The sequence below is a fragment of the Syngnathoides biaculeatus genome, chromosome 7 (genome assembly GCF_019802595.1).
Source record: "Syngnathoides biaculeatus isolate LvHL_M chromosome 7, ASM1980259v1, whole genome shotgun sequence".
In the NCBI taxonomy this organism is placed as follows: domain Eukaryota; kingdom Metazoa; phylum Chordata; class Actinopteri; order Syngnathiformes; family Syngnathidae; genus Syngnathoides; species Syngnathoides biaculeatus.
Window position 1 is genome coordinate 20,273,001 of NC_084646.1, and position 26,938 is coordinate 20,299,938.

Consider the following 26,938-nt stretch of genomic DNA (forward strand, 5'->3'; position numbering starts at 1 on the left):
TAAGCATGCTTGAGAATGAAAAAGGTCTTTAAACAGTCTTCAAAGTGCATCATTGTGTTCTTTCCTCCCCTCCAGGTAGAGATTCCATCACATTCTCACCAAAACAGCAGATGGTCCACGTTGACAGACAGTCAAAACTTAAGGCAACGCCAAGCCCCCTGCCCCCTCCCATTCTGTCCCTCCTCCCTGCCACCATTTCACAAATGATGACCAAGACTTGCAGTGCAGCTTTTCACATTGAGGGAAGGCCACATGAAAGCACCTGGTGGCAGGTAGCCGGCGGGCACGTGTCTACTGGTCAGGAGGTGAAAGCATAACAACAACATTTCACATGAAAGCGAGAGAAAGGGAAATTACTGGAAAACTCACGTGCCTTCATGATCACACTCCCATTGTCCAGATGATGCATATGACGAGTGAGCACTCCACCATCTTGTACTGTCACACGATAGGGCGAGCAGCGTTAAGCGCTCTTAATCGCTGATTAAACAGTGGCTGAAGAAAATCTAACTCAAGCTGGCAACGCAGCCTGCAGTCCGGGCCTGCCCAGTTCTTTACTTCCATGTCAGCCTTTGTTAATCTGCCTCGAGTACAAAGTCAAACAAGCGGCTCTGATGAGCAAAGCGGCGCTGGCGGCACCATCCTGCTCATTTGGCCGCACGCAATCCATAGGGAAGCTTTAGCAGATTGTTTTCCTACGAGGAGGCCCCGGAACAACAAAAGTTTGAAATGTCCATTGCGGGAAGATTAATCATTGTGGTTTGGACCTCAGCGCAACACTGTCCTAAGTGTCCGTTTCAGGTCAAGACAAAGGTGACAAGTACGCACGTGCTTTGCAGTGAAACCAAATCTCACCGCGGCACCTTTGATGGAGCGCGGCTGCTAAAGTTTCTCATTCCTAACAGATGAAAAGCACACGTTTGTCCGGAGAGATGTGAGCACCCTCCAGCCATCCTGAAACAGTAGCAAAGATGTGGACAGATGTTTACTCAGTAAGACCTGAAAACGCAATCGCATACACTTTTTTATTTTTATTTTTTAACAGGAGAAAGATTTGGACATCCAACACCCCAACGTGAGTAGGGTCCATTTAAACTACAACTTGTGGTAAAAGTGAAAGATTACTTGGGGAAAAAAAAAACCTACACTTACCGATGAACAAATCAACATTGACAAAAGGATTTCCGTTCAAACATTCTGGAAATAGTGAAAATGCTGCAGTATGCATGCCAGGGCAGAAGTTAGTGGTGTCAAAGCATCTTTTCATCAACCAATCTTCAGCATGTAGCAAAGGTCCAAGTAGACTTTGCTAGAAAATCACAAGTACAACTACTGAATATGTTACAGTTATATACTGTAACATTTTCAAAAACTTTCACTGAGGCACATGTTTTTAAGCACCATCACAACACTGAGCCAAAAGACCAGTAAGTAAATGCTCCCATGAATGGAACAACCCCCTTTCATCTTCTCAATGTAGGCAAGTGAGAAAAAAACAAAACTCCAACCTTAATTCTCTGTTAACAGACTCAGATAAGGTGGCAGGGCATTAGGGGGGAGATTATGACACCTAACGGAGGCATTAAGGGACCCTGTTTGGGGGCACGCGGATAAGTCAAAGGAGCAGGTGTGGGCTCGAGCGAAACTTGAGCTGAGGTCTGCCACAACGCCACGCGGGCCTCTGCGGGGCTCGGCTCAAGTGCAACTGAAAGTTATCCGAGTGCGACCACACAATACGACATAACTCAAGCCCGGCCAATCGGAGCAGGATTACCAACATCTGTCCACGTGGATGAAAAGGACTTTGGAGAGGAAAGGAAAGCAGCCTGCTGAATGTGGGATCATCAAAACACGGGAATCCCCCCCGGACTTCAAAGCTTAACTTGTTCTGATGTGGCTGACGATAAAGGTGTTACACAGCCTCAGTGGGCTGTTGAGTGCAAGGCAACATGAACACATTTGTCCAAGAATTGTTGGCTTGACGAGGTAAACCACTTGGCATGAAAAGTTAAAACGGAGGCCTTGAGGGTGGCAAAAACAAAATGTTGAACTCCCACACTGGCAGGGGATGCCAGTTAGACAGACAGACAGAAAGACAACGGTTGCTTTTGTTAATGTGTGTCAGTAACTGAACTGAACCCAGACACTTATCCAGTACTGGTGTTGGACTCATCCTCACTAGTTTACAGGATGACACAGTCGAGCCCCACATCCTGTCTGGCTCTATTCTGACAGTCATTCACTAAAGACAATAAATGGTGAAATTGGAGTATAGTTTACAAAAAAAAAAAAAAGAAAAGAAAAGATGGATTTACAAAGGGACAGGAAATGACTGTGAAATTTACCAACCAGTAAAGAAATCATTCAGCTTCCTGGCCATAAATGAATTATTGTGAGCTGGATCCTTTGTGAGACTAAGGTATTCTTCTAAAGTCAGAACCATTATACTTTGCTTAGAATTGACACATTGATGGCACCAATGCAAAATAGAATAACATTAACATCTAAGTCCGGCATTTATCGGATCTAGTCACATTTGGAAACTTCGACAGAGGTCTGATTGTTTTTGATATTGTATCTCCCATCTTGCTTCTTTATAGCTTCCCTCAACATTTCTATTCATCCATCCATTTTCAAAACCATTTCACCAGGTTCAAGAAGAAAATTGCTCCTCAAAGAAAAATATACATTTCAAATCTTGGTGTTCATGACTCAACAATGAGGGAGAGACTGGGCAAAAATGGCTTCTATGGCACAGTAACAAGGCAAAAACCACTGCTAACCAAAAATAATCTTTTCTTACCTTTGAGAGACAAGACAAAGGAAGTTCTTGGAGTCTCTCGTTAAATTTGCCATACACTAAAGGTAACAGCATCTCAGGAAAAATTAGAAATCTACCAAATCATACATCAAACATTTAGTCTGGGGCTGCTTTGATACTTCGGGACATGGACGACTGTGAATGATGGAAACCCGTGACTGTTCGGCTGTCAGTTTCTGGCCTCATACTCAAGCGTACTTGAGTTCTGCAGAAAGTCAACTTCCACAATGCTTTTACATAAAATAATTTTAAAAAATAAAAATAAAGATCTTGGAATGCCTTAGTCCAAGTCCGGATTTGAATCCAATTGAAGGGCTGTGACATGATCTTAAAAAGGCTCAAAAACGTTCCAGTGTTGCAGAATTAAAAACGATTCTGTCAGGACGAGTGGGGCAAAACATCTCCACATGGATGTGAAAGACTCATTAAGCAGTTATGATGTTTAGCGGCCAATCACTTCATTTGCGTAGCTTTGAATAGTTTTTTTCCTTAATAAACAAATCACCATTTTTTGTTGTTGAGTTATCTTATTGTGATGATTACGTTTGTTTGATGATTTTAAAGAAAGTAGGGAAACTATTTTACCAAAATTAAGAACTGGTCAAGCACTACACAGCACTGGAAATGTCCACTCATTGGTTTTACTACATTTTGCTGAAATATGTGGACACCTAAAATTCCAATACTGAAATATAATGATATAGATGAACACAACTACATGAATCTAGTAATCATGTTCTTTTGACGGGATGCTTCGTGACATGAAAACAAGCTGAAGTCCTTTTGGGAAAATACCAAAATCGAAACAGATTGTTCTTGCCTCGAGGACTCAAAAGGGCTACAAGAAGGATTTCTTTCCACTGTACAACAGCCCTAAGGCAGCAAAACACAGCGGACAGAGTCACCATTGCTCTTCCTCCGTGGCAGTAGCAGTAGAGATCTAAAACCCCATTTAGACTCGTGTTTACTTAAGAGATGAGCCCCAAAACACGGTCATTCAACTCCACGTCCCTTTATCCCATCATGAATTTTCTCATAATCCTCAGCCTTCTTTCCCGGAGGCCCCTTCTTTCAAGATGGGCGGCGGGAGTTGTGTGGGCTACGGCGGGCGGCGGGAGGAATCTCGCCCATTGACAAAAAGAGTGGAAAGCCCAATCCCTTCTTTCAAGAACTTCTTGGCGCTTGATCTCCACATGAAACGATTCCTCGTTCACTGTAGGGTCCGCTAAGCCCGAAGTAGCCTTGTGGCCTGAGCATAGCACAAGGAGAGCTGCATCAGAAAGCTGCTAATTGAGCGCTAATACCTCAGCCGAGGAGGTAAAGTTTGCATTTTGGGTTCGGCTGTTTATCACGTTGCGTGTAACTTGCTATAGTAGCAGTTGTTGAATACCGGGAAACAACTTTTTAAGTATAATGTGTACTAATGTTCCCTCTATTTTCTGATGTGTCCGAGCAAACACGCTACGCCCCTGAGCGGTCCCTTTGTGAGCAACATCAGTCGTGTGTCATCCACTGAAGATTCGTGGCTTGTTACAAGAATTAGATGAGAGCATTTACATTCCCATCAGAACACTTTCATTTACAGTTATTTTGTTTGGAAAATGTCAACAAAAAATACATTGCTAAACAAACCAAGCCAACCATAATAAGCTATGAACTATAAATTTGAAAGGCTGCTTCCAAATTGATTTCATTTAATTTTTTTTTAACTCACAGTGATATCCCCATTTGTTTGTCTTGATGTAAAACTGAATTATTGCTTGCAGAATAGTTTTTGCTGTGACATGCTGACATCTGAACAAGTTTTATGGTGAACATTATTTTGTTCCCTGTATCAATCCGCATAAATCTTTCTCCTTTTACTAAAGATTTCCGTGGGGAGGAACAAGAAGAGTTTATCTTGATTTTTGACGCTCTGCAAAAGCAGAGCTCTTCTAATCCCGTGACATGTTAATTCCGATAATCACTTAAAATTTCTTTTAAGAAATTAGTGAAGTCATAGTAGCACCATGGGTCAGTGATGAGAGCATTGGTTTGGTAAACCAGTGATCGTGAGTTCGTATCTCACTGGGGCCTCTACTCCCCAAGAGGGATTGCGTCAGGAAGGGCATCCGGCGTTTAAAAACTGTCCCAAACAAATATGAGTGTTCATCTTGCTGTGGCGATCCCTAACGGGACAAGCCGAAAGAAGAGATTTCAAATACAGAACTGGCTTTTTGTGCACCGTATTGTCTATGCTTTTATCCTTGATGAGGCTGTGCCAAGGTGCAACATTAACATTAGACACCATCTCATCCTGCAGTATTTGATTGACTGAACCAGTTCATGGCTACGAGAATATTGTAGGGATTTTGAACTTGCTCTGGGTACCATTTGTTTTTCAGTGTCAGCTTGTTCCTTTCCTCTCTCTCTTTGGGCTGTCCCCCAACCAAGTACCAATCCCGATCCCCATCTTACATCTGCGTACAATTCTAATGGCTTTCAAATGACTTTTGACACTTGAGGTAGTCCAGCTCCCATTCTATCCACATGTTTCCATCCTAAAACACGCTTGCTACTATGGCTTTGCATTTCACAACCCTAACCTTGCTTTCACATTATTCAGACCAGACCTTGTTCGCTCAAAAAAGAGAAAAATATCCTCCTTGTCAAGAATTTTGTTAGGGTGCTTGTACCTCAGTCAAATTTCATCAGATCCGATGTTCCTGTAACTGCTATGTTTATCTATAACCTGGATCTAAAATTCCCTCAGGAGGATGTAGGTCAAAAGGTCAATGCAAAAATCAAAGCCATTCACTCATTATTCTTCCATGTATTCTTCTTCTTTTCCTTTCGGCTTGTCTCGTTGGGGGTCGCCATAGCGTGTCATCTCAGATGAACGCACATTTGTTTGGCACAGTTTTACGCCAGATGCAAAGCTTACAGCACCTGGTATTCCCAGGCAGTCTCCCGTCCAACTACTAACCGGGGCCAAACCTGCTTAGCTTCAGAGATCTGACTAGATCGGGCATTCTCAGGGTAGCATGGCCGTAAGCCCATTGATTACTTCGCCATGACATCCATAAATATCGTCAAGACATCGACTAAGACATCCCCACTGACACGGTGTTCGACGAAAAAGCCTACTGTGATGGGCTACGTAGACTCCATGTATTAAAAAAAAGCCTTGTTGGAGGTCTGCTTTTTTTGGGGGGGGGCACTCTTTTTATACTTCAAAATGGCATGACCGTGCTTGACAAGCATTAGGTGGTGAGAAGAGAGAGCAAGCCGAAATGAAGCGCAGTGAGGCTCTCAGCTAAACCCAGAAGCGAAAACAAAATCCTCTTCCCGAGATAGACGTCCACTCTTCCTGACTGGAGGTAAAACGGAGGGAACGGCAAAGAAAACGATTTCAATGGCAGGTCACGTGCCGAGGTTGAGGCCTCTTTATCCTCCTAATAGCTGACAATCCTGACAGCAGCAGCTCACAGTACGGCCACTCGAGACGCAGTATGAACTTCATGTCACAGCTTGTCATCATGCACATAGCAACTTTACATCATATGCGTGCCAAGGTCACAGTGTAGCCGAGGACCAGGAACAGTTAAACATTCTGCTCTTTCCATCTTTGGAAAGACAATCTCTTAATGTAACAAACAGAAAGCGCCTTTTTTTTCCTGCACTCGGCTTGATTTGTTACTAAATGTGGATCGTTGCATTGTAAAAAGACAACAGTGATGATAGACTGAACACTGTGTCAATGAATCAGCCTTACTACTTGCACGGCTTATCTAGAAAACAGATTATTTGGAAAGAGCGGCCAAAGATGAGGAGCGAGATGCATCAGTCGGAACAGGTTCAAGCTCGGGGTCAGCCACGGAGCGGATAGATTTAAAACTACAAAATGCTGAGACAAAACACGGTCAAAGACTGCGTGGTAGATTTTTGGAACGGTTAGATTTTTTTTTTCTTCAGTAGAATAGGGTTGCAATGATGGGAAGCAGCAACATTGACAAGAAATTTTTTAGAGACAGGTAGTAAAAATCAAAGTAAAAAAAAAAAAGCATCTTGAGATCATGTGGTTGTACAAATGCGTTTCTCTCAAATTCAAACTGGTGTTAAATGGGAGTCAGCGGATACTGTGGGCCTCTGATGAATAGCAAATAAAGTGCAGCTGTTCTGGCAGGCTTTTCCCGTCATTTTGCGAGCATTTCCACAGCATGAGAGCGCTTGTGCGATTCAAAAGCGTCAGTCAGGAGAAGGCTATCAAAGAATTTCCAAGACATTACATGTATTATAGAAGAACACAGTGAAGGCAGTCAGTGTAAGGTGAAGAAAGAAACGGCTTTCCCAAGAATCGCACATCCCTACAAAATTGATGAAAAGACAAGAAGAAAACTGGTCAGAAAGGCTGTTGAAGGAGTTGGAGGAATTTCTGGTGAGTACTGGCTGTTTGATAATCGTGCAAAAATCAGCCATCTCCCTCATACAGTATGTCTGGATTATGGGGTAGAGTGCTATGAAAAAAAAAAATCATGGTTTGATGAAACCAAGGTTGAACCTTTTGGTCATTGCTCTAAAAGCATGTTTGGTGCAAAACCACAGCTCATCACCAAAAGAACACCATAACTACAGTGATGCACGGTGGAGGAGGCATCATGCTTTGACGCTCATCTTCTTGCTGAGTTGTTCATCAGCTGGAAGTGTGGACGCACTAAAGCTGGAAGGAATCGGCAACACCTCCGTCGAACATTTGTGGGGTGATTTGGCAAAGGCCGTAATGCAGCGGATGGCCTCCCAAAGAAGAGTGAACAACTAATGCACTACTGTACTCTAAGAAAAAAAAAGGTCTACAGGATATTACTAGTTTTAGGGTATGCAGATATACTCCATCATGCAAGGTTGTATGATTTTATTGAGATGTACAAATTACAGGTCAGGTAACTGGTGGAAAAACTTTTGAAAGGATTTAACTTGGTCTCATTTAGTAAGAAAAATCCAGAAATCACAATGTATGATTTTTTAACGATTTATTTGCGTGATACAGCTGCAAATAAGTATTTGAAAACCTCAGAAAACCAATGTTAATATTTGGTACAGTAGGCCTTGTTTGCAATTACAGCTGGTCAAACGTTTCCTGTAGATGTTCACCAGGTTTGCACACACTGCAGGAGGGATTTTGGCCCAATCCTCCACACAGATCTTCTTGAGATCAGACAGGTTTCTGGGCTGTCACTGAGAAACACGGAGTTTCAGCTCCCTCCAAAGATTTTCCATTGGGTTTCGGTCTGGAGAGTAGCTAGGGCACGCCAGAACCTTGATATGCTTCTTACAGAGCCAGTCCTTGGTTTTCCAGGCTGTGTGCTTCATTCAGGTCGTTGTCATGTTGAAAGACCCAGCCACGACCCGTCTTCAATGCTCTGACTGACGGAAAGAGGTTGTTCCCCAAAATCTCAAAAACAAAAACATGGCCGCGGTCATCCTCTCCTTAATAGAGTGCAGTCATCCTGTCCCATGTGCAGAAAAACACCCCCAAAGCATGATGCTACCACCCCCATGCTTCATAGTAGGGAAGGTGTTCTTGGGATGGAACTCATTGTTCGTCTTTATGAAAGGGGATGGCGGGGCAGCGCTTCAAGATGGAGACTTAACTTCTCCTGCGTTGTCTTCTTGAAGCATTCATTTTTGTCCAGTATGTTTTATATAGATCACACCAGTTGACCGTTTCTAGGAAACTCCACGAGACGGATGAACATTCCCACTCATAATACTTGGCTAGGGGTGCAAAGGTCAGCAGTGTGAATCACTACATTAACAATGGCCACAATAGGAATCATCAAGTTTGAGTAGGTTGTGCTCATGAACCAGAGGTCCAAAATGTAGTCTTGACAAACCACACATAAAACTGAGTTGTCCTGTTAACTGCCAGAGAAGAAATCGCTGCGACTTGTCCCCGAGAAGAAGCAACATGCGCACCACATCTCCAGATGAGAAGTCACCCTTTACAGGAGAGGAGAACCAAGGAGCACTTCTCTTTGAGCCCTCACTAATCATTGTGAAGGTTGATGCTCTGAAGAGGAGGAGATGAAAGGAAAAGCAGGGAAGACATTCCAGTGTGCAAGTCCAGACAACCACAGCATTACTGGATGCCTTCCCCATTAAACAGTGCCAGAGGAAGGGAGTGCACGTGCCAAAGTGCGAACACTCAACAAATTATCACCGTTTTTCACTACTGTATAACTCGGAAACCTCAAAGCTTCAAATGAGAAGGACTTTTCCAACCCATCGTAAGAAACAATTTTCGACTGACTTCCTTTACAATAACTGCCCGCTGACTTTGCATGAGCACAATCTCTTAGTCAGGTTTACACTGCAGGACCAAGGATCCAGTTCTGATTAAATGCCCCCATGGGACCATCTACGTACATGTACATGAAGTGACGCATAGCAATTATGGTAGACGACACGTGACATACTTATTTGGCCACTGATTTAAATGAGGACCTCCATCTTATTCCGCTGGCCACTGTCAACAATTGTTTTCCTAATTAATGACCGAACCCGCACTTCATTTTGATAGTAGTAATTTTGGAAACACGCCGGTGTTGTGCACTTTTGTGAGTCCTTTTTCCGGTGCAATACGCACCAGAGGATAGTTTGGATGAGGTGCAGCCAAAGAGCCATGCGCCATCCCTTCAGGTCTCCAAAAAGACTTGCACTTGCACGTTACAGTCTGGGCGTTGCTCCAGTGGAGGCAAGGTGCCATACAGCTGCTCTGGCACTCTAACCACCCCCAACATGCACACACACCTCGTGATTGTAGTTTGAACTACTGATTAGTACTGCTTTCACGCTCTCACTCACTAATGCACAAACCTGACCTCTATTTGTAACCCGAGATGTCGCGGGCCTTCTGCAAGTAGGGGCAAATCCAGCTTCACAGCAGACTGCCCCGAGGGGCAATTTTCTGCTTTTGTTAAGTGTGTTTATTCTTCTTCCTGGCTCCTTTCCCTTCCTCTTTTATTCCGCCTCTTGCGCTCAGAGCGGAGGCAGTCAGCTGAAGGTGCGGTCTGGTTTTCATGGCGAATACAGACCCAGGGGTCAACTGGACAGATTTGTACAAAGGCAGTGGAACAATGACAGAGAGTACTTATTAGAGGAAAGTACTGTACAATGACTGGGTCGCGTAGCTGTGGTGTGCGGCTTGTTACGATACTAACACTACATTGTAAAAAAATCTATTCACCTTTCATATTTTGCATCAGTTATGAAACATTCTGTGTTGACAAAAAAATAAAATAAAATAAAAATCAGGAAACAGAACTCAAAACATACTTTTTGGAGTTAATCATCCATCCATCCATCCATCCATCCATCCATTTTCAACACAGCTTATCCTGGTTAGTGTCGCAGGTTGGATTCATCAATTCATTGGCATTGTGCTGACGTTACTCAAACATTTATTTTTCCAAGAAGATTTGGATCCAATTCTAAACTGTATGAATTCAGGGCTTCCACAAGTTTCCACATTTCTCAATACAAACACTAATACATGACTGCGCTGTGCATAAGTAGCAGTACAAAAATGTATATATTGTTTAATTTTGAATACGGGGGACAACTAAAATGGCTGATTTCCGTTCCTGTTTTCTGACCACTTGACTAAGCTTGGGGAAATTATCTGGCTATGTGGCAACAATGCCAAAGCATTAAAAGGACTATAAGCCTGCTAATGTATTTAAAAGCATCTTAGTCAAATGTTTCTGCAGACTTTTGCAGTTTCCTCCAAGAACCTGATGTGCTCTGGGCCGTGTCGATGAGCCAGCTCATCCGCCACACAAATTTGAGACCAGACTGATGGAGGCCACATATGCACACGGGCTGCATGACACACAAACGCAAAGTCCTGAACAGAACAAGTGTGGGACTGGTAATGACCCAGCACTGCCACTCAACCATTACCCTGACAGACTCATAAAGATGAGGCCTTTTGTTAAAAAAAAAAGAAGAAGAAGAATATTTTGTCACTACGCTAGAGCTATGATGTAAGATGACGTTTAGGTAGCAATTTTTAGGGACAGATGGTAAGTAAAATATGGCACTGTGAAGTTCTCCTTGAGCATATGGGCGTGGGGGGTGGGAGGGTTGAGCTATGATTCAAACGAAGCTCTGCAACACACCAGCGATTCCAACAACATTCCCACATCTGTTGCTGAGTAGGATCTGGTGTTGGGAATTGGGAATGTCAAGTCTGTTTGTCAAAATTTGGAATTTACTTGCAATGTCATGCAGCTCCTGTGAGTTTAAGTTAAGGGAGAGAAAAAAAGTGTTTGTTCGTTCTTTGTTCTTTGTGCCCGTTTTAGGTGTGCTTCACTCTGCTGTCAATAAATATGACGCTGGATCAGGTGTGTATTTAGGAGAGCTATAAACTTTGTATCCTGCTCTTAAAGGATGTGGGCATGTGTGCTTGGTGGTACAAAAATAACTAATAAAGGCCTGTTCTGTATGTGTTTTCTTAAGACAATTGCCTTGCCGTCATCAACTCAACTTGAGCATTTTACAATGACCAGGATGCCAGATACAAATATAACGTGGAGCATAAGCAAAGAGTCGAGTATTCTAATTTTACAGGCATGAAAATAAAAATGTTTCTTTTCAGGCTTTGCTGTATTTAATTTATCCAGAATGTGGTCCTAAAAATAAAAACATCCACAGGAAGGTTTGTATGAATTCTAGGTCCAAGGCCAGAGTTCCTCCCATACTGTTTGACATGGCTCAGGTACAACATCGAAATTTGGTCTTAGTACTCCACGACAACATCATTTAAATATGATAAAGTCAGTAAATGGCGAGCTGGAAAAAGCAGATCAGAATCGAGCCCTTCTTGTACGACATACCTACAGTATTTGTATATTAATAAGAAGACAATAGTCCATAAATTACTTTATGTTCTTTTTACAAACTTCTGCATTTTAATGACGCATTCCGGGTGGTTATTTGATCATCTTAATGGCTTTTTTTCCCCCCTCTTAACATTTGAATAGCTTCATATTATGCGCTACCTTAGCCCCTGCTGCTACCTACTGGCCACTTTGACTACTCCAATAAGTGTTGCAATGTGGCACATAGTAAAATTGTCCATCCGTTTTCTGAACCACTTGTCCTCACTTGGGGTTGCAGGTGTGCAGGAGCCTGAGAGGTGGGGTACTCCCTGAAGTGGTCGCCATATAAGCACATAACCACTCACACTCACACCGATTTAGTGTCTTCAATAAGTCTAAAAAACATGTTTTTGTAATGAAGGAGGGAAGCCATAGTGAAAACGCACAGTAGAAACTCTGCAAACTCTGCACAAGCAGGATTCAAAGCCTTAACCTGAGAACTGCAAGACTGATGTGCTAACCACTCACTCTGTGCTGCCTTAAAGTCCACCTGACACAAAAAGCATAATTTTTTAGTATGTTTTTAATTCCCCCCCCCCCCAAAAAAAAAAAAAAAAAAGGCAGCCAGAATGGACACATCCGTTTTTTCACCACACAACATGATTTTGCCGTATATGGCTTTTTGTAACTGCCATGAAAATTCGATCGAGGGATTTGTTTTGGACAAGAAGCATGAAGTGATGTTTTCTTTTTAGACACCCACACTCATGAATGCTGCTTCATGTGTTTCTATTAGTTTTACCTTCGGGAAGGTAGCTCCTTGTTCCTTTGTGTTAGCCAAAATGACAGCTCGTTGTATTGCTGGATATTGCTCGAACACTCGGGGGGGATGGATTCACTCTATATTTTTCCAAAAGTACCCGTTCGTCGTGAAAAATGGATTGCACAGGTGCAAAAGACGAGAGCTTTGTGCGTTCCAAATGACAGGTAGGTGTGTGTACAGCTCCTAAAAAAAAAATAATAGTTTGGGGGTGGTAATCCTTCTTTCAGCGAGCTCGGCCGCGGTGGCTTATGGCGGCGCCGGGCCGCTTCACGGCCTTGTCTTCGCTCACGACTGAGTACGCTACATATACTGTCGGGGAGTCTGTTGTTAGTTAGAAGTTATCCGCATATCATCTACATATGGCTCGAAACGAGAGGGCAATATTGCGCTGGTCACTTCATTCGATTGTGAGATGTTCTCTTCTTCGAAAGAGCTTCCGTGTCAGAAAGGGCGTCAGAAAAATCCGGAAATTTCTGTTGTTCCTCCTCCTTAGCAGGTGGCACAGCGCCTTCTCAATGGAGACTGTACTAGTGTGACATCTGCAAATGACGTTCCAGACAATATGGCTACCAATGGGATGTCGAGTGAGACTTCCACAAATTTGCGCATGAATGACATGGTCTCCGCTCATATTTTTTTCATATAGACATTGAAGTGAATAATATTATGTCATTTTCAAAACAATATCTATTTTACAATGTATATAGGGATGTCAGTGGCACTTTAAAATTAGTTTTTTGAATGTATGAGCAGGTGGCCAGTGATGAGCTGAAATTTCTTCTCCATAACTTTTCCAAAATCATCTTTCCCTCTATTTCACATTGATTTTCGACCCCAGTCTGTCTGGTGACCGTCCAGGCCACCAAACGTGAGCCGTCCGGCTGGACAGGTCAGGAGGACGACCTGGACGCCAAGCACCAGGATCCCCAAGGGACGATTCGGGTAGACAACGTCGGTGAGGAACCCAACGGTGAAGCAGGAACCAGACCAAGACATGCAACTGCTCCGGACGAGGACCTCCCACGCCGTGGTTGTGAGACAACCAGGAATTGGTCGGCGCAGAGGCTTGGCCAGGAGACAGCTGTGGACTGGTCACCAACGAGGGCTGGGCACGAGGTGGCCAGGGACCGGTCGCCGCTGCGAGGTCATGAAGCGGCTGGGAACAATCAGGAGCGAAGAGGATGACAGAGAGAAGGACCAAAGCCATGACCGCCACAATCACCATCACAGCCATCCCGACCCCTTTCCAGTTCCGGGGTGGCCCATCAGAACTCCCCAACTCCTGTCGCCGTCGAGATAGGGGTGTGGGACGGCCGCGGACCGGTCGTAGCCAGGACTAGAACGAAGACGCCTGTGGTTCCGTCGCCGTCTGCTGGACAGGGACGTGAGGCGGCTGGGGAACCGTCGCCGCCGTCTGCTGGACAGGGACATGAGGCGGCTGGGGAACCGTCGCCGTCGTCTGCTGGACACGAACGTGAGGCGACTGGGGAACCGTCGCTGCCGTCTGCTGGACAGGAACGTGAGGCGGCTGGGGAACCTTTGCCACCTCCTGGACAGCAACGTGAGGAGGCGGCGGCACCATCACCACCTCCTGGACAGGAACGTGAGGCGGCGGCGGCATCACCACCTCTTGGACGGGAACGTGAGGCGGCGGCGGCGCCATCGCCACCTCCTGCACGAGAACGTGAGGCGGCGGCGGAGCCATCACCACCTCCTGGACGAGAACCTGAGGCGGCGGCGGTGCCATCACTGCCTCCTGGACGGGAACCTGTGGGCGTGCCAGTCGCCGTCAAAGCAGGAACGGGGGCGGACCGCGGAACGGTCGCCGACAAAGGAGGAGCGGCTGCGGACCGGTCGCCACCGGTACTCCTGGACACGGACGAGAAGTGACTGCGGAGACGTCACCACCTCCTGGACAGCAACGTGAGGCGGCGGCGGATCGGTCTCCACTGCCAGGTGAGTTCTGCTCAGCAGCGGATCAGTGGCCACTCCAGCGTGAGCCTGCAGTGAAACAGCCAAAACCGCGACGTTGGCGTGGCGAGGTGGCGGATCTGTTCCCACTGCAACATGTGCTTGGGTCGGTAGCGGATCAGTTGAACGCTTCACTCAGCATGAACGAGAGGAGTCACAGAGTCAGTTAAAACCGCAACATGGGCGTTTCTCGGGAGGGCATCAATTGCCAGTGCCAAGTGAGCAAAAGTAAGCAACGAGTCAGTTGAAACTGCAACATGGGCGTGTTTCGGGAGCGGATCCGTTGCAACAGCGACATGAGCCTTGCTTGGTAGCGGGTCTGTTGCTACTGCGATGTCAGCATAACTCGGCTTGTTCTCTAATCCTTGCCGGACCTGGGCCGTGAAGACCGCCAGTTTGGCGCTCTCCCGCTCTATCTCCGCCTGCATTTCGCGGTAGAACACCTCGTGATTTATCACCCCCTCCTCCCTCTTGCTGGAAGCTTCGCCACCAGTTGCGGGTCTGCCGGTTTAACCGTTGCCGGTGAGGACTGGGTGGACGGGGACGGCGTCTTTGTTGCTGCGCAGCGGGAGCCACAAGGGAGTCCCCGGCCTGGGCGTCTCCTCTGGCCGCCACGCGGAGGTCCCGGGTAGATGGCCAACCGGGTTCCCACAAACGGATTGGGGAATTCAGACCTACTGGGCAAAGACACTCGGGAGCTGGAGACGCAGGGGAGGTGAAACAAACTGACTGGGATTAACGATCGGGCGAAGAGATTCATAATCGAAATAATCTGAGTCGTACTCAGGCAGCCGGTCATAGAGATCAAGGTCCTCCTCATAGGCCGAAAAATCAGAGTCCAAAAGAATATGAGGTGCTGCACGGGTCGTGTTCGGGACGTATTCATAGCTCGCCGGCGGAGCATGTGACACGGAAGCGGAGGACGTCATGGAGCCCCCGGATCGGACAGGTTTGGTCCTCCAGCAGTCGGTCTACCTTGCGTCGGTCCCGGCGACGCCAGGTCTTTCCTTCTGGGTCCTGTTTTGGCCAGATCGTTCTATCACAACCCACAATGAAGCGAGCAAATTCCTCCTAATGCGTCTCCCAAGTAACCTAAAAAACAAGACCGGCGTCTTCAATCAAAACTGAAGTCAGCATTTGTGATGAGATCAATTGCGTTACCAGACAGATTGGTATACTTACGAGCCCCATGAGAGGAACTAAAGAAAAGCTATTGCTTTATTGGCGGTAATCATCCGCTTTTACTACACTATAAAACTCGTGAAATTGAGAATGTTGGAGGAATAAATTCCAAAAGAGATTGATCAAAATATTTATGTTTTAGTTTACGTTGTTCAGTATGTTCTGTTTTATGGACTCAGAGAGGCATGAATTTGTTTGATGAGTGAACTGCACTTGAACGTCACTGGCGCTTAAAGCAAATGGTGCCACATTTGGAAGTTGAAGTCGGAGTCCAAACAGATCAGTTGGATACAAAATAGGTGATAAGCAATAGATCAATAAAAGTAGTGAAGGGAATGTAGATTATTCTAACAGAATATAAACAGTTTCTGTGTAACAAATTGAGCAAAAGTAAAAAATATGCAGTATGAAAACTACTTTAGCAAATACAGGTCATCCAAAATGGTATCTGAGTAAATGTATCCAAGTACTGTAATTGTACATTAATAGGTGACTTCCCACTTCTGATGACAAAACAGATTCATCCATCATCAGCTTCCTTTCAGTAATTGAGTAGAAAGTAATTACCTCATTTCCAGAATAATGGTGGCAACATTGGGATAGTCACACCTACATTAAGATATTAGTTCATAACTAATCCAGCCACTTGGTGCGCCCTTTAAGCGTGGAAGGTAAAGAAGAGGCAAATGGCCGTCCTGCAGGACTTGTGGTGCGTTTGAGGTCTCCGGTGCTGTTCAAAGTCCCCCCAAGTCCATTGTTTGTGCAGCGGGTAGGTAGATCTTCTCGATAACGTGTGTGGAAACACCTTCCCACAGCTTCTTCTTCTTCGCTGTGATGGTACAAAATGAAATTCGACAACTTCCAAGCACTCAACATTAAAGGTGACAGCATTCGGTTGTTGTATGTGATTGCTATTAAAGCAGTCATAACCTGTGATGCTAAAACAAAGGTGATTGCAACCAAATGGTGTCTATCAAAAAGGTGATTGCAACCAAATGGTGTCTATCAATGAGATGACAGCCAGAAAAAGCAAGAGTGAAATGTTTTCACCACAGCTACGATTGCACTTGGCTGCCGAGTTTCACTTTGACCCTGTTAGCAGTTACGTCTCCCCGCTGTATCCCCTAATGGCATTCTGACAATGGACCAAAGCCACAATACATCGCCATGAGACCAAACCAGAGCTGCGACTCATTTATCACAAGCAGGTGCTCATATTTCAATATAGTGCCCCCTTTTGTTGTGGACAGCCATTTTCAGTGTCAATAAGCATGATCCCCAATAGTGCAGGTTGGATAACAGGACCGCCCTATTCATGTCCAGGGACCATTTATCAAGAATATTGATTGCAAAGGAATGATGGCAAGCAGAGTGGAGACAATAAACCCAGTGTCCATAAGAGTACATGTCGCCCTAAAATTCTTCCTGACATATACTAGACAGGGATTCCTTCTTATTGAGCACAGGCACCATTTATAATCATTCCAAACTGCATTTTTCTTTTGTCTGACACAGTTGAGTTTTTGAGCTTCCTCTGTGATTTCTTCAATATTTGAAGTTTTTTTGAGGATCAGATTCGATCAGACTAACAGAATTTCTAGTGTGAGAAACAAAGACAACTAAAAAGAATGAGAAAAGCAAATCATTCCGGATCTTTAACAGAGAAATATTAACTATGGATGTTGTATGAGACTGTAGTGCTACACCCTGTGAAGGAAGAATAGGACAAGATAGGACAGAAAAAGCACGCAAGATTAGGATCGTGAACCCGGGTATACAAATGAAATGTAGTCGGACTGACTCAGTGAATTATAGAAGCCTGTAGAATGACAATATAAGTGAAGCAATTTATGTATACATTAGTTATTTGGTGCAATAAGTGAGTGGTCCCATATCCAGTGAAAGAATCCCAGGTGTGTGCGGCTATGGACACATGCAAGTAAATTCATGCAAGCAAAAAGGCAGACAAATGTTTACATAGGCGAAACGCAAAGCCTGAAAAGAGCACTATCTATCCATCCATCCATTTTCCTTGCCGGTTATCCTCACGAGGGTCGTAGGGAGTGCTGGAGCCTATCTCAGCTGTCAACGGGCGGGAGGCAGGGTACACCGTGAACTGGTTGCCAGCCAATTGCAGGGCAAATCAAGAAAAACAGCCACACTCACAATCACACCCAGGGGCAATTTAGAGTGTCCAACTAATGTTTTTGAGATGTGGGAGGAAACCAGAGTGCCCAGAGAAAACCCACGCAGGCACGGGAAGAACATGCAAACTCCACACTGGCGGGGCCGGAATCGAACCCGGGTCCTCAGAACTGTGAGGCCAACGCTTTTCCAGCTGCTCCACCGTGCCGCCACAAGCATTATCTAATGTTTCATATTGCAAACGTCTGGAGAGCAACGTTCTAGTTTGTGTCACTTTCAAAACTTAGCATGTTAGAATTCTAAGTAATATACATATACTCATTTTGGTGAATTATTTATGTTGTGAATTTAGGTTGATTTTTTTTTTCTTTACTGACAAGTTCAAAAGCTGTAAAATGTTCATTTTTTAATTTCATTTTATTTTTTCTTTCAAACACAAATCTAATAAATAAATGAAAACCTGGCAGGTCCCTCCATGCAAACATGACTTGAGTTCAACATAAAAGATTGAGCAGCCATCTCGCTGATTGTTTCAGACGAGTTTGCTTGCTTCTTCTATGTGCTGATGAGTTCTAACAGTGCTGCTAATTTCACATTGCATTACCTGTTTGAGAGAGCACGACCCATTTTCTTTGTACCCATGCTACCATATACGTATCGGACATGAATCATTGGAGAGAACAACACCTGATAGCACACCGTTTCAGTCACACTCACGGTAGGAAGAAGGTTTACCTGGATAACCGTCAACAGTAGTCCAAAAGGGGACATTAGAAAGAAAACCTGATCTGGTCTTGAGCATAAAATGAAACTTTTTTTTTTTTTTTCAAAACTCCAAAATATTACAAACAGATCTGGGTATGATTAAGTGTACTTCACATCATTGCAAGCTAAAACCACAATAGATGTTTTAATTAAACCTGAAATTAATACCCACCAAAGCTGAACAGGGTTACCTTTGCAAAGGCATATTTCCTGAACAATATTTGCATTATTTATTAGATGTGTATCCGATGTTGTGTTCAAAGTAGACCAGAAAAAAAATGCAGGAATTTTCACATTAATCTATTAGATTTATTATATTATTCTGAGTTTGTCCAAATTACAGACACGCTGACTCTTATGTTTCACCAATTGTATTTACACACTTAAATAAAGTGGACTATTTTAGTAAAATCTTTTGAAACACAGAAAAACAGGTACAGCTGTGAAAGGTCAAATCGATCATGAAAACGTAACATGCATACGCAGACACGCTTGCGCGTATAAACAAGAAGGAACTTGAGGGTATGTTGTATGGACTTTGCAGACATAATATGCGCGAGCTTAAATTCTACTCAAGCAGAAATTATGTTCAGGTCCACATTTGATACTGTCCAAATGGAGCCATTATGTGGCTCAAATGTGATGCAAAGTCTGAAGGGATTTCACAAACACAATCTTTAGTGCTACGAAACAAGATGAATGTTCAAAAGGGGAAACGAGCCACAAGCATGCAGCCATCCTCTGTTCTGTGTTGACATGGTTTGTTGTCTGAACTATGGGCAGTCCGGTCCATAAGTTAGTTCTAGTCTTGATCCGGAACAGCTCCTTCCAAAAAAAAAAAAAAAAAATCCAAGAAAACGTCTTCTGACAATCTTTCCTTATTTTGAGGTCCATCTTCCCGTCTACGTCCGAGGAGCGAAGATGTGAACATTAAAATCAGATGAGGTGTGCTTGATGTGTAACATCCAGCAGTGCATGACTTTCAAAATCTATCAGTGCCTTTTATTATTTTAGTTTTTGTGAGCGAAACATTACCTTTAATTCCCAAGAGTTCTGTGAAGCAGGGTAGAGGAACAAAAAGACATGAGACATTCTCCATGTAAAATGAACTTTTGACTTGACATATGTCTGAATACTGAATACCTGTGAATTTTATTTCTCTTTGTGTAGAGCTTCTATGAAGGCCTCAAGCTTCTCCTGGATCTCTCGAACTTTCTCTGTAAAGAATCACAAAAATCCGGTTTCGGTTAGACAACAGTCATACACGAAGAGAATCTATGCTGCAAAGGCAGATCATCCGTTTGTACAATCCGGAATACGTTCGAGATAGAGACTCCTATGCGATCTGATAAAATTGGGTGACAATTTCCTTGGAACCCAACTCCATCATAAACCAAGGGCCCATGTACTCATTTCAAAAGCAGGACGAGTCTCAAAACAATGGAAAGCGATAACATGGTGTAACGGACATGCTCTTGCCAAATCGCACCCCAACTTGGGACTGGGACTGCATCGCCTGTCTTTGCTACAACACAGAGGAAGACGGTCACAGGGAGGACAGTTTTATCTCACACGGAGGCTAACTGAACCAACAACCGGTCCGTAGGTGCTCATCAAAGCAGATATGAGGAATCGCAGACTTTAAATCAATTAGCTGTTACCCGACAAACCTGGACTCCCAGTCATCAGACCCTCTGCCTGTGCAGGCATCAAGACACCGACCCAAAAAGTTTGAAAATCCTTTGTTCAAAGTTCAAAAGACCATTTGACCTTTGCAACGGGGACACGAGCAACACCCTCAGGCAGTGGAAACCAAATGCAACTCCAGAATAACTAAATCACATTCTTCACCGGGTTTGATTGTTGTATGATTGTTTTAAGAACTTTGCATGAAAGCTCTCAGTGTTTACCATCAGAATGCCGCCGCGAGTGATTCAATTTCTGCAAATTTGAATGTCCGATGACAAATCTGTCAGTTGAACTGGATGACACATTTCACCACATACGATACAAATGTCACGTTGCAAATATTACACTGTTCTCAATAACCACATATAATTGAAACATTAATTACAGGGACTAACGAAGATTTGTGGGTGACAGATGGAAAGTGGTCTTCATATTTGATCCACTGGTTTTAAACCACTAAATAATCCTAGAATGGAAAAGTGAGGATAAGCAGCTTGGAAAATGGATGGAAAAGTAACATTAAGAGGCAGTCTATCTCCCCCTTTGTTCCCCAGAGGGAGGGCGACCTCGCCTTTTTCGGCTGGACGTAAAGGCCGGACCCCCCCTTTGTTACGCACTCGCTCTGGTTCGACCACCTTACTGAAGACCGGCTGGGCCAGGAAGCCCCACCTATCAACCTTTCGCCGCAGGGCACCCTGCCAGCGGCCTGAGCTACACTTTTGGGCAGCTCACAGGCAAGTTCTATTGGGAAGGAAACGGGTGGCGCATGTCTGCTCTGAGTGCCTTGGGAACAGCGACAGCCAGGCTGGGCTTCAGGTGCCCTCCCTTGGAACATTTTTTTTGTTTTTTCATTTTTCCTTCCTCCTTTTTACGCTAAATCCTCCTGTGTTCCAGACAAACATTCGCGAGATTGACCAGCCTGCCTAAATTGTGTTCCACGCAACGCAAGTCCAATTTGTGGTATTCTAAAGCGCAGATTGATGCATAATTGGGTTTAAATTCACGAGAACAGGAACTCCCAGTTCTATGCATCGTCACTGCATATGAAACATACCTAAACCTTGAACAAACTCCTTCTCCCAAGCACCAGTGACTACCACCACACATTTTTCCCCTTTTGTTCTTTTTTTTAAAATATCACAATACACACACAATCCATTGTTGTTGTCACGGCTGTGATAACGAGTGTATCCTGTCACATTTTATTTGACAGACCCCAGTAATAGTAAATCACATCAAAAGACACGTAACAATGCATGAAATAAACTAGCTTTTGGATTCAAATATACTGGATACGACACCGACGCAGGGTAGATATCTTTTGCAGAGACAATCAATGTACGTAATTGATTGGACTGGTAAATTATGACAAAGATGATCAGCATAAAATGCTAACTATCAGCAGATACCGATCAAGCCATCGGTTTGGAGGAAACTCTAATATTCATCTTTTGATTGGAGACCCAAATCTCTTCAACATGTAACAAAAACAAAGGAATTGACATTTCTGTTCCAATACTTTTGCAGGGGATTGTATACGTATCAGTTACCCAGACATTCGTCTGTCCCATTCCTTGCCAATACTGCAGTGCAGGGACAGTAGATCACTAAAACACAAACACACACACTAAAACAGACTTTGTCAATGGCAATTTAAAGGGGACATATTTTGCTAAACCAACTTTTTGTAGTACTTGGGAGTAATGTGAAAACGAACCAGAAGTTGACGTTTGTGTCACATTGAATTACATTGCATGGAAATGGCACTTCAGACCTTGTATTGCCCACTGATTATCATCTGACCATTTAAGTTTGAAGCTTCGTACGTAACAACACATTTCAACAGTTTGAACTGGAATGCCTTTGATTTGACAGCTTGTTTGGCGCTAACCTGTACTTAAGAATTACCAAATGTTCAATAGCTTTGTGATCCCTACTTAAGCTATTTAACACCTTTATTTTTTTTAATAAAAACTTGTAAAGACATCTCTGTGCACTTTTGTACATGTTCACAAGTCATTTTAGTCATCAAGTCAGTTTATGATAAAGAAGCAGGCGTGACCAATATTTGTTTTTTCATGCCAACTTCACCTATTTAAATGAACAAAGACTTGTGGAAGTAATACAATGACCACTGTATTTAATCTTTCATTGCTGAAAGATAAGTCTTGTTTTACACAATTCAGTGACATAGGTTGTGTGACAACCTTTGTCCTCCAGATGTCACTGAAACACCAAAGCAGTTCTGGCACGAATTGAGGGAACGCCTCAAAGCTTCATGAGCCTGCAGCACACATCACTAGTACTTGGTTGGGATGTAAATTGTCTCTATAGTGGAGGCAACCAATCATTAGGAGGAGGTGGGGTCTCTCAGGCCAATGTGAATAAAGCAAATACAAAAATGGGTCAAACAGAACCAACTGTCACTGTTTTATCAAGGTTCTACTGGAAATATTGTAGAAGACAATATTTTGGGGGTTTTGAAATATCAGTCAAATAGCTGGCACTCTAGGCATTGTGTTTTCTGAAATGAGTGGCATGAGTTAATAAAATCCCCATTCTAAAATAGCATTTAATGTTTACTTGGACTATCTCTATCTGACGTTTAAATGTGTGTGATTATCTTCAACATTCAAGAGAGAAACTACGCAAAACAAAAGGAACTTGAGAAGGGGACAACAATTTTTCAGGGCACAGCTCATGACACGTTGACAACTCATAATTCTTGCAATCTTACACCCATCTTCAAAATGTACAAGTTCAAATGATGTCTTACTGAGATCCTCGGCCAGCTGGACCCGGCGGCCAGTGATGAGCTGAGATTTCTTCTCCATATCCTCTCCAAAGTCATCCAGCACCTCTTTCACATTTTTCTCTAGTCGGCGGACTATTGAAAAACAAGTACAACATGCTGCCATAATACATCCGTACTTTCAACATTAACAATGTATTGACATAATTTGTTCAAATCACAGAATAATCAACAAGTAAGAGCTATGTATGTTGGAGAATAGAGTACCACTAAGGACTGATTGGGTCATCTTTCTTTACCTTCAGTGTTGGTGAGTTGCTGTCGTAATGTGTTGGCTGTGATGACCAGCATCCTCTGGATTCTCCAGAACAGAACCACATCATTGCACTCCAACTGGGGAAAATGTGCAACACCCACTTACTTAAATATTGTTAAACTGAAGGACAACCTTAGAATGTTTCTTTTCTTTTTACCTCAGAGTCAACAAAGTGCCTCTGGTAGTAGTAGAAACCCCTTTTGCAGAGGTTACAGTGGGACAGCGCCTTTTGCAAAAAGTGTCGTCGATATAGCTGATGCCATGTGTCTTTGATCTGGCCAGAAAATCAAAGAGTTACTACTAAGTAGACCACATTATAGAACAATGATTCGAGTAGAATAAAATGTCAATATTGTGATCTTACAAGGACTGGGTCAACTTCAACCGATCGTCCTTCTAGGTTCTTCCGGACTGTGGTGACCTCATCATTGGCCAGGTAGGCGGTGTGCTCGTCATGCAACTTCAGCAAGCGCTCCAGCTCACCTTTTGTTTCGTTCCGGACGTGCTGCAAAGGGAGTGATACAGGTTAAGCACAAAATCATGTGGTATATATGCAACAAAAGAGCCAATGAACAGCGTAGAAACACCACCTGATCTGGTGTTCGGTTCTTCCAGTTCATCCACCTCTCCTTCCAGTCTGGACCCACCATGTCTTTGATTACAGCTTCGGCTAGAAAAAAAACAATACGGGAATATTAACATATAAAACATTTTTGGTAGAACCAGTCCAATATTGAAAGGCTATGAGTGATACAATGAAAAAAAAACATTGAGCTGGGTTAATCTGAACAAACTTAACTTTGTGGTTGACACTTTCTTCTACAAACAAGCTTTGCACGATCTTTTATTTGCCCTTAAAAATATAGACCTACCAAAATGTATCTAACCCAACTATTTTCACTCAATATCGTCTACAACACATGCAGACTTTCAGTCTTGAGGAAATATAATTTCACGAGGCTCCAATGGAATGAGGAAATGGTGGTGTCATGACACTTATTAGACAGTTGTCGAAAAGACAGATTTTTTCTCTCTCAAACTATTCAACACTTTAGATTGGCTAATGTGTAAAAATAATAGAATGAGGAAACACCTATAGTGTCAATTTGTGGGAAAAAAAGATTAAATTGACCATATTTGGACAAATGGGGTTTCTCCCTGACAATAACATATTGGGAGTTCCAATGACGGAAAAAAAATAAAGCTTCAACACCAAGCACAGCACATACTGTCTTTGAGTCGTGACTGCAAGGTTTGTTCCATGAACTGAATTGCTGCATCCCACTGAGGCTTGTCTGTGATGGAACGGTCTTCTAAGGCATTGTGTTGGATTACCCTCTGGTGGCACACACCACAACAACGACAAAAATTTCAAAAGGCTATATGACATATAGGGCCTAATATTCAGTTAACCAGAATATGTTGACAATGTGTTTACCAGACTGTCCATGGCCCTCTCGTTCCACTTGTGCCTTTTGATGCTCTCGTCTTTCACGGCCTCCTTCAGCTTGTCAAAAATGTCATCCTGGTCTTTCCCTTTGTACTCGGCCATGAAGCGAGCAAATTCCTCTTGCAGCGTCTCCCAAGCAACCTAAAAACCAAGACCGGTGTCTTCAATTAAAGTGCAAGTAAAAATAAAGAAATAGAAAATAGGTAGTTAGGTTGTATGGAGATAAACCTTAGTATGGTAGTCCCATAAGCGGAATTAAGTGTCTAAAAAAAATCTATTCTTGGACGTTTCAGTCATAGGCCTAACACTTACAGTATAGCGGCGCATAAAACGGTAAAATTTCTGTATACAGAATTTTTAAGCCCACATTACTCTGAATAAATAACTGCTTCCAAAGTCTATAATGTTATGTTTTTATTGACTCTCAAAGAGGTATCAATTTACTTTATTTTTTTTCCGCAATTTCATTTTTTATACTGCTTTAATTCTTTATGGGATATGGGGAGCTGTATCTTAGTTGGTATTGTCAGTCGGGTCGCCCCATATATCGTAGTGTCATTGGGCAAGAAATTGAACCCTAAATTTTTCCCAGCACCCTTTATGGAATCAGCCGGCCATAGGTGTATGAATGTGAATAGGTCAGGCTTTGTAAAAGTGCTTACTTTGACCATTGCAGTGGTGTAGAAAAAAAAAGCAATATATATACACACACACACACACACACACGTGCACACACACAAACACACACACAGTGAAAAAAAGTATTTAAACACCCTGCTATATTGCAAGTTCTCCCACTTAGCAATCATGGAGAGGTCTGAAATGTTCATCATAGGTGCATGTCCACTATGAGAGAGATAATCTAAAAAGAAAAATCCAGAAATCACAATGCATGATGTACAGTTCTTGCCTCTATTTTGGTATTAAGAGAATTAAAGGTCAAGTGTCATGAAATTGATGATTTTTAGTATGTTATTAATGAAAAAAACAGCAGCCGCTATAGATCCATCCATGTTTTTTTCCCAACCAAAAAACATGATTTTGATGTATGTGGCTTTTTGTAACTCCTACCATGAAAATCCTCTTAAGGGATTTGTTTTTTACCAAGAAGCAGGAAGTGACAGAGGCAGGTGCACGCTCAAGCAGACTCGTTTGTTTCTATTAGTTTTACCTGCGGGAAGTTAGCTCATTGTTCCTTCGTGTTAGCCAAAATACCGGCTTGTTGCATTGCTGGATATTGCTCAAAATGTCGGGAGGAGGGTTTTACCCTTCATAAATTTCCAAGAGACCCGGTTCGTCGTGAAAAATGGATCACACAGGTGTAAAGGACGAGAGCTTCGTCGGTTCGAAATGACAAATAGGTGTGTATACAGCTACTAAAAAAAAAAAATAATAGTTTGGGGCAGACCACGTAATCCGTCTCTCATAATGTAACAAAAGATCCGTGTATGTATGACAGGGGTGCTAAATGTGTCGATGTGCGTGTCAGACTGCTACAACGTCGGGCTTGCCGGTGAAGGCTGCCGCGTTCTGCCTTGCGGTAGAGTATGGCTTCAGCCGGGCTGGCTCATGTATACTGTCTGGGAATCCGTCGCATCGGCCAGTCACGGCTCCGGTGCCACGTCCACCGGTCACGGCTTCAGCACAGTGATAAGCCACCTCAGCGCCGAGCCAGGCCGCTTAACGGCGTTGTCGTCGCACGCGGCTAGGTGCATCATTGCCGGCAGCGTTGTTCATAACCGCTGTCGTCCGGGATGAACAAGTACACAGCCGCGTGCGACGACAACCCCGTAAAGTATCCTGGCTCGGCGCCGTGATGAGCCACCTCAGTGCCACCCCGGCTGAACCCATGATCGGCTCGTCGCAGACAGGCTGTGGTGTTGTCATCACTCACGGCTGAGTATGCCACATACTGTCATACTGTCTGTTGTTCGTTAGAAATGATCCGCATGTCATCCAAATATGGCTCGAAACCATAAGGTAATATTGCCCCGGACACTTCACTTGATTGTGAGATGTTCTCTTCTTCGAAAAGAACTTCCGTGTCTGAAGGGGAGTGTCCCACACTAGGGTCCACAGCCTGTTTTCATTGGCGAATGTCCAGAGTGACAACACGGGCAGGAGATGCAGCCAATATGGCGAACACTTGGATGTTGAATAACA

General features: G+C 43.6%; 1 protein-coding gene, 1 non-coding gene and 1 pseudogene across 9 annotated transcripts in view; 1 reads left to right on the forward strand and 2 right to left on the reverse strand.

Moving 5' to 3' along the window:
* The first annotated feature begins 4,638 nt into the window (after window positions 1-4,638).
* LOC133504159 (U5 spliceosomal RNA) lies at window positions 4,639-4,752 on the forward strand. Its single transcript, XR_009795915.1, has one exon. It is a non-coding gene; the product is annotated as a U5 spliceosomal RNA (small nuclear RNA).
* A 985-nt stretch (window positions 4,753-5,737) lies between these two features.
* On the reverse strand, window positions 5,738-5,856 carry LOC133504178 (5S ribosomal RNA; annotated as a pseudogene).
* Window positions 5,857-18,855: 12,999 nt separating this feature from the next.
* opa1 (OPA1 mitochondrial dynamin like GTPase) overlaps window positions 18,856-26,938 on the reverse strand; it is a 35,827-nt gene continuing 27,744 nt past the window's right edge. For 6 of the 8 annotated variants that reach the window (XM_061825596.1, XM_061825594.1, XM_061825593.1 and 3 more), the window contains 9 exons: window positions 24,764-24,916; window positions 24,555-24,663; window positions 23,916-23,995; window positions 23,690-23,830; window positions 23,483-23,599; window positions 23,309-23,402; window positions 23,034-23,144; window positions 19,712-19,785; window positions 18,856-19,621 (listed from right to left, as the gene is read on the reverse strand). In XM_061825596.1, the coding sequence (XP_061681580.1) occupies window positions 19,721-19,785; window positions 23,034-23,144; window positions 23,309-23,402; window positions 23,483-23,599; window positions 23,690-23,830; window positions 23,916-23,995; window positions 24,555-24,663; window positions 24,764-24,916 (870 nt within the window). In that variant the 3' untranslated portion in view covers window positions 18,856-19,621; window positions 19,712-19,720. The remainder of the gene's footprint in view (window positions 19,622-19,711; window positions 19,786-23,033; window positions 23,145-23,308; window positions 23,403-23,482; window positions 23,600-23,689; window positions 23,831-23,915; window positions 23,996-24,554; window positions 24,664-24,763; window positions 24,917-26,938) is intronic. The other 2 variants (XM_061825591.1, XM_061825590.1) reach the window with 2 other exon arrangements.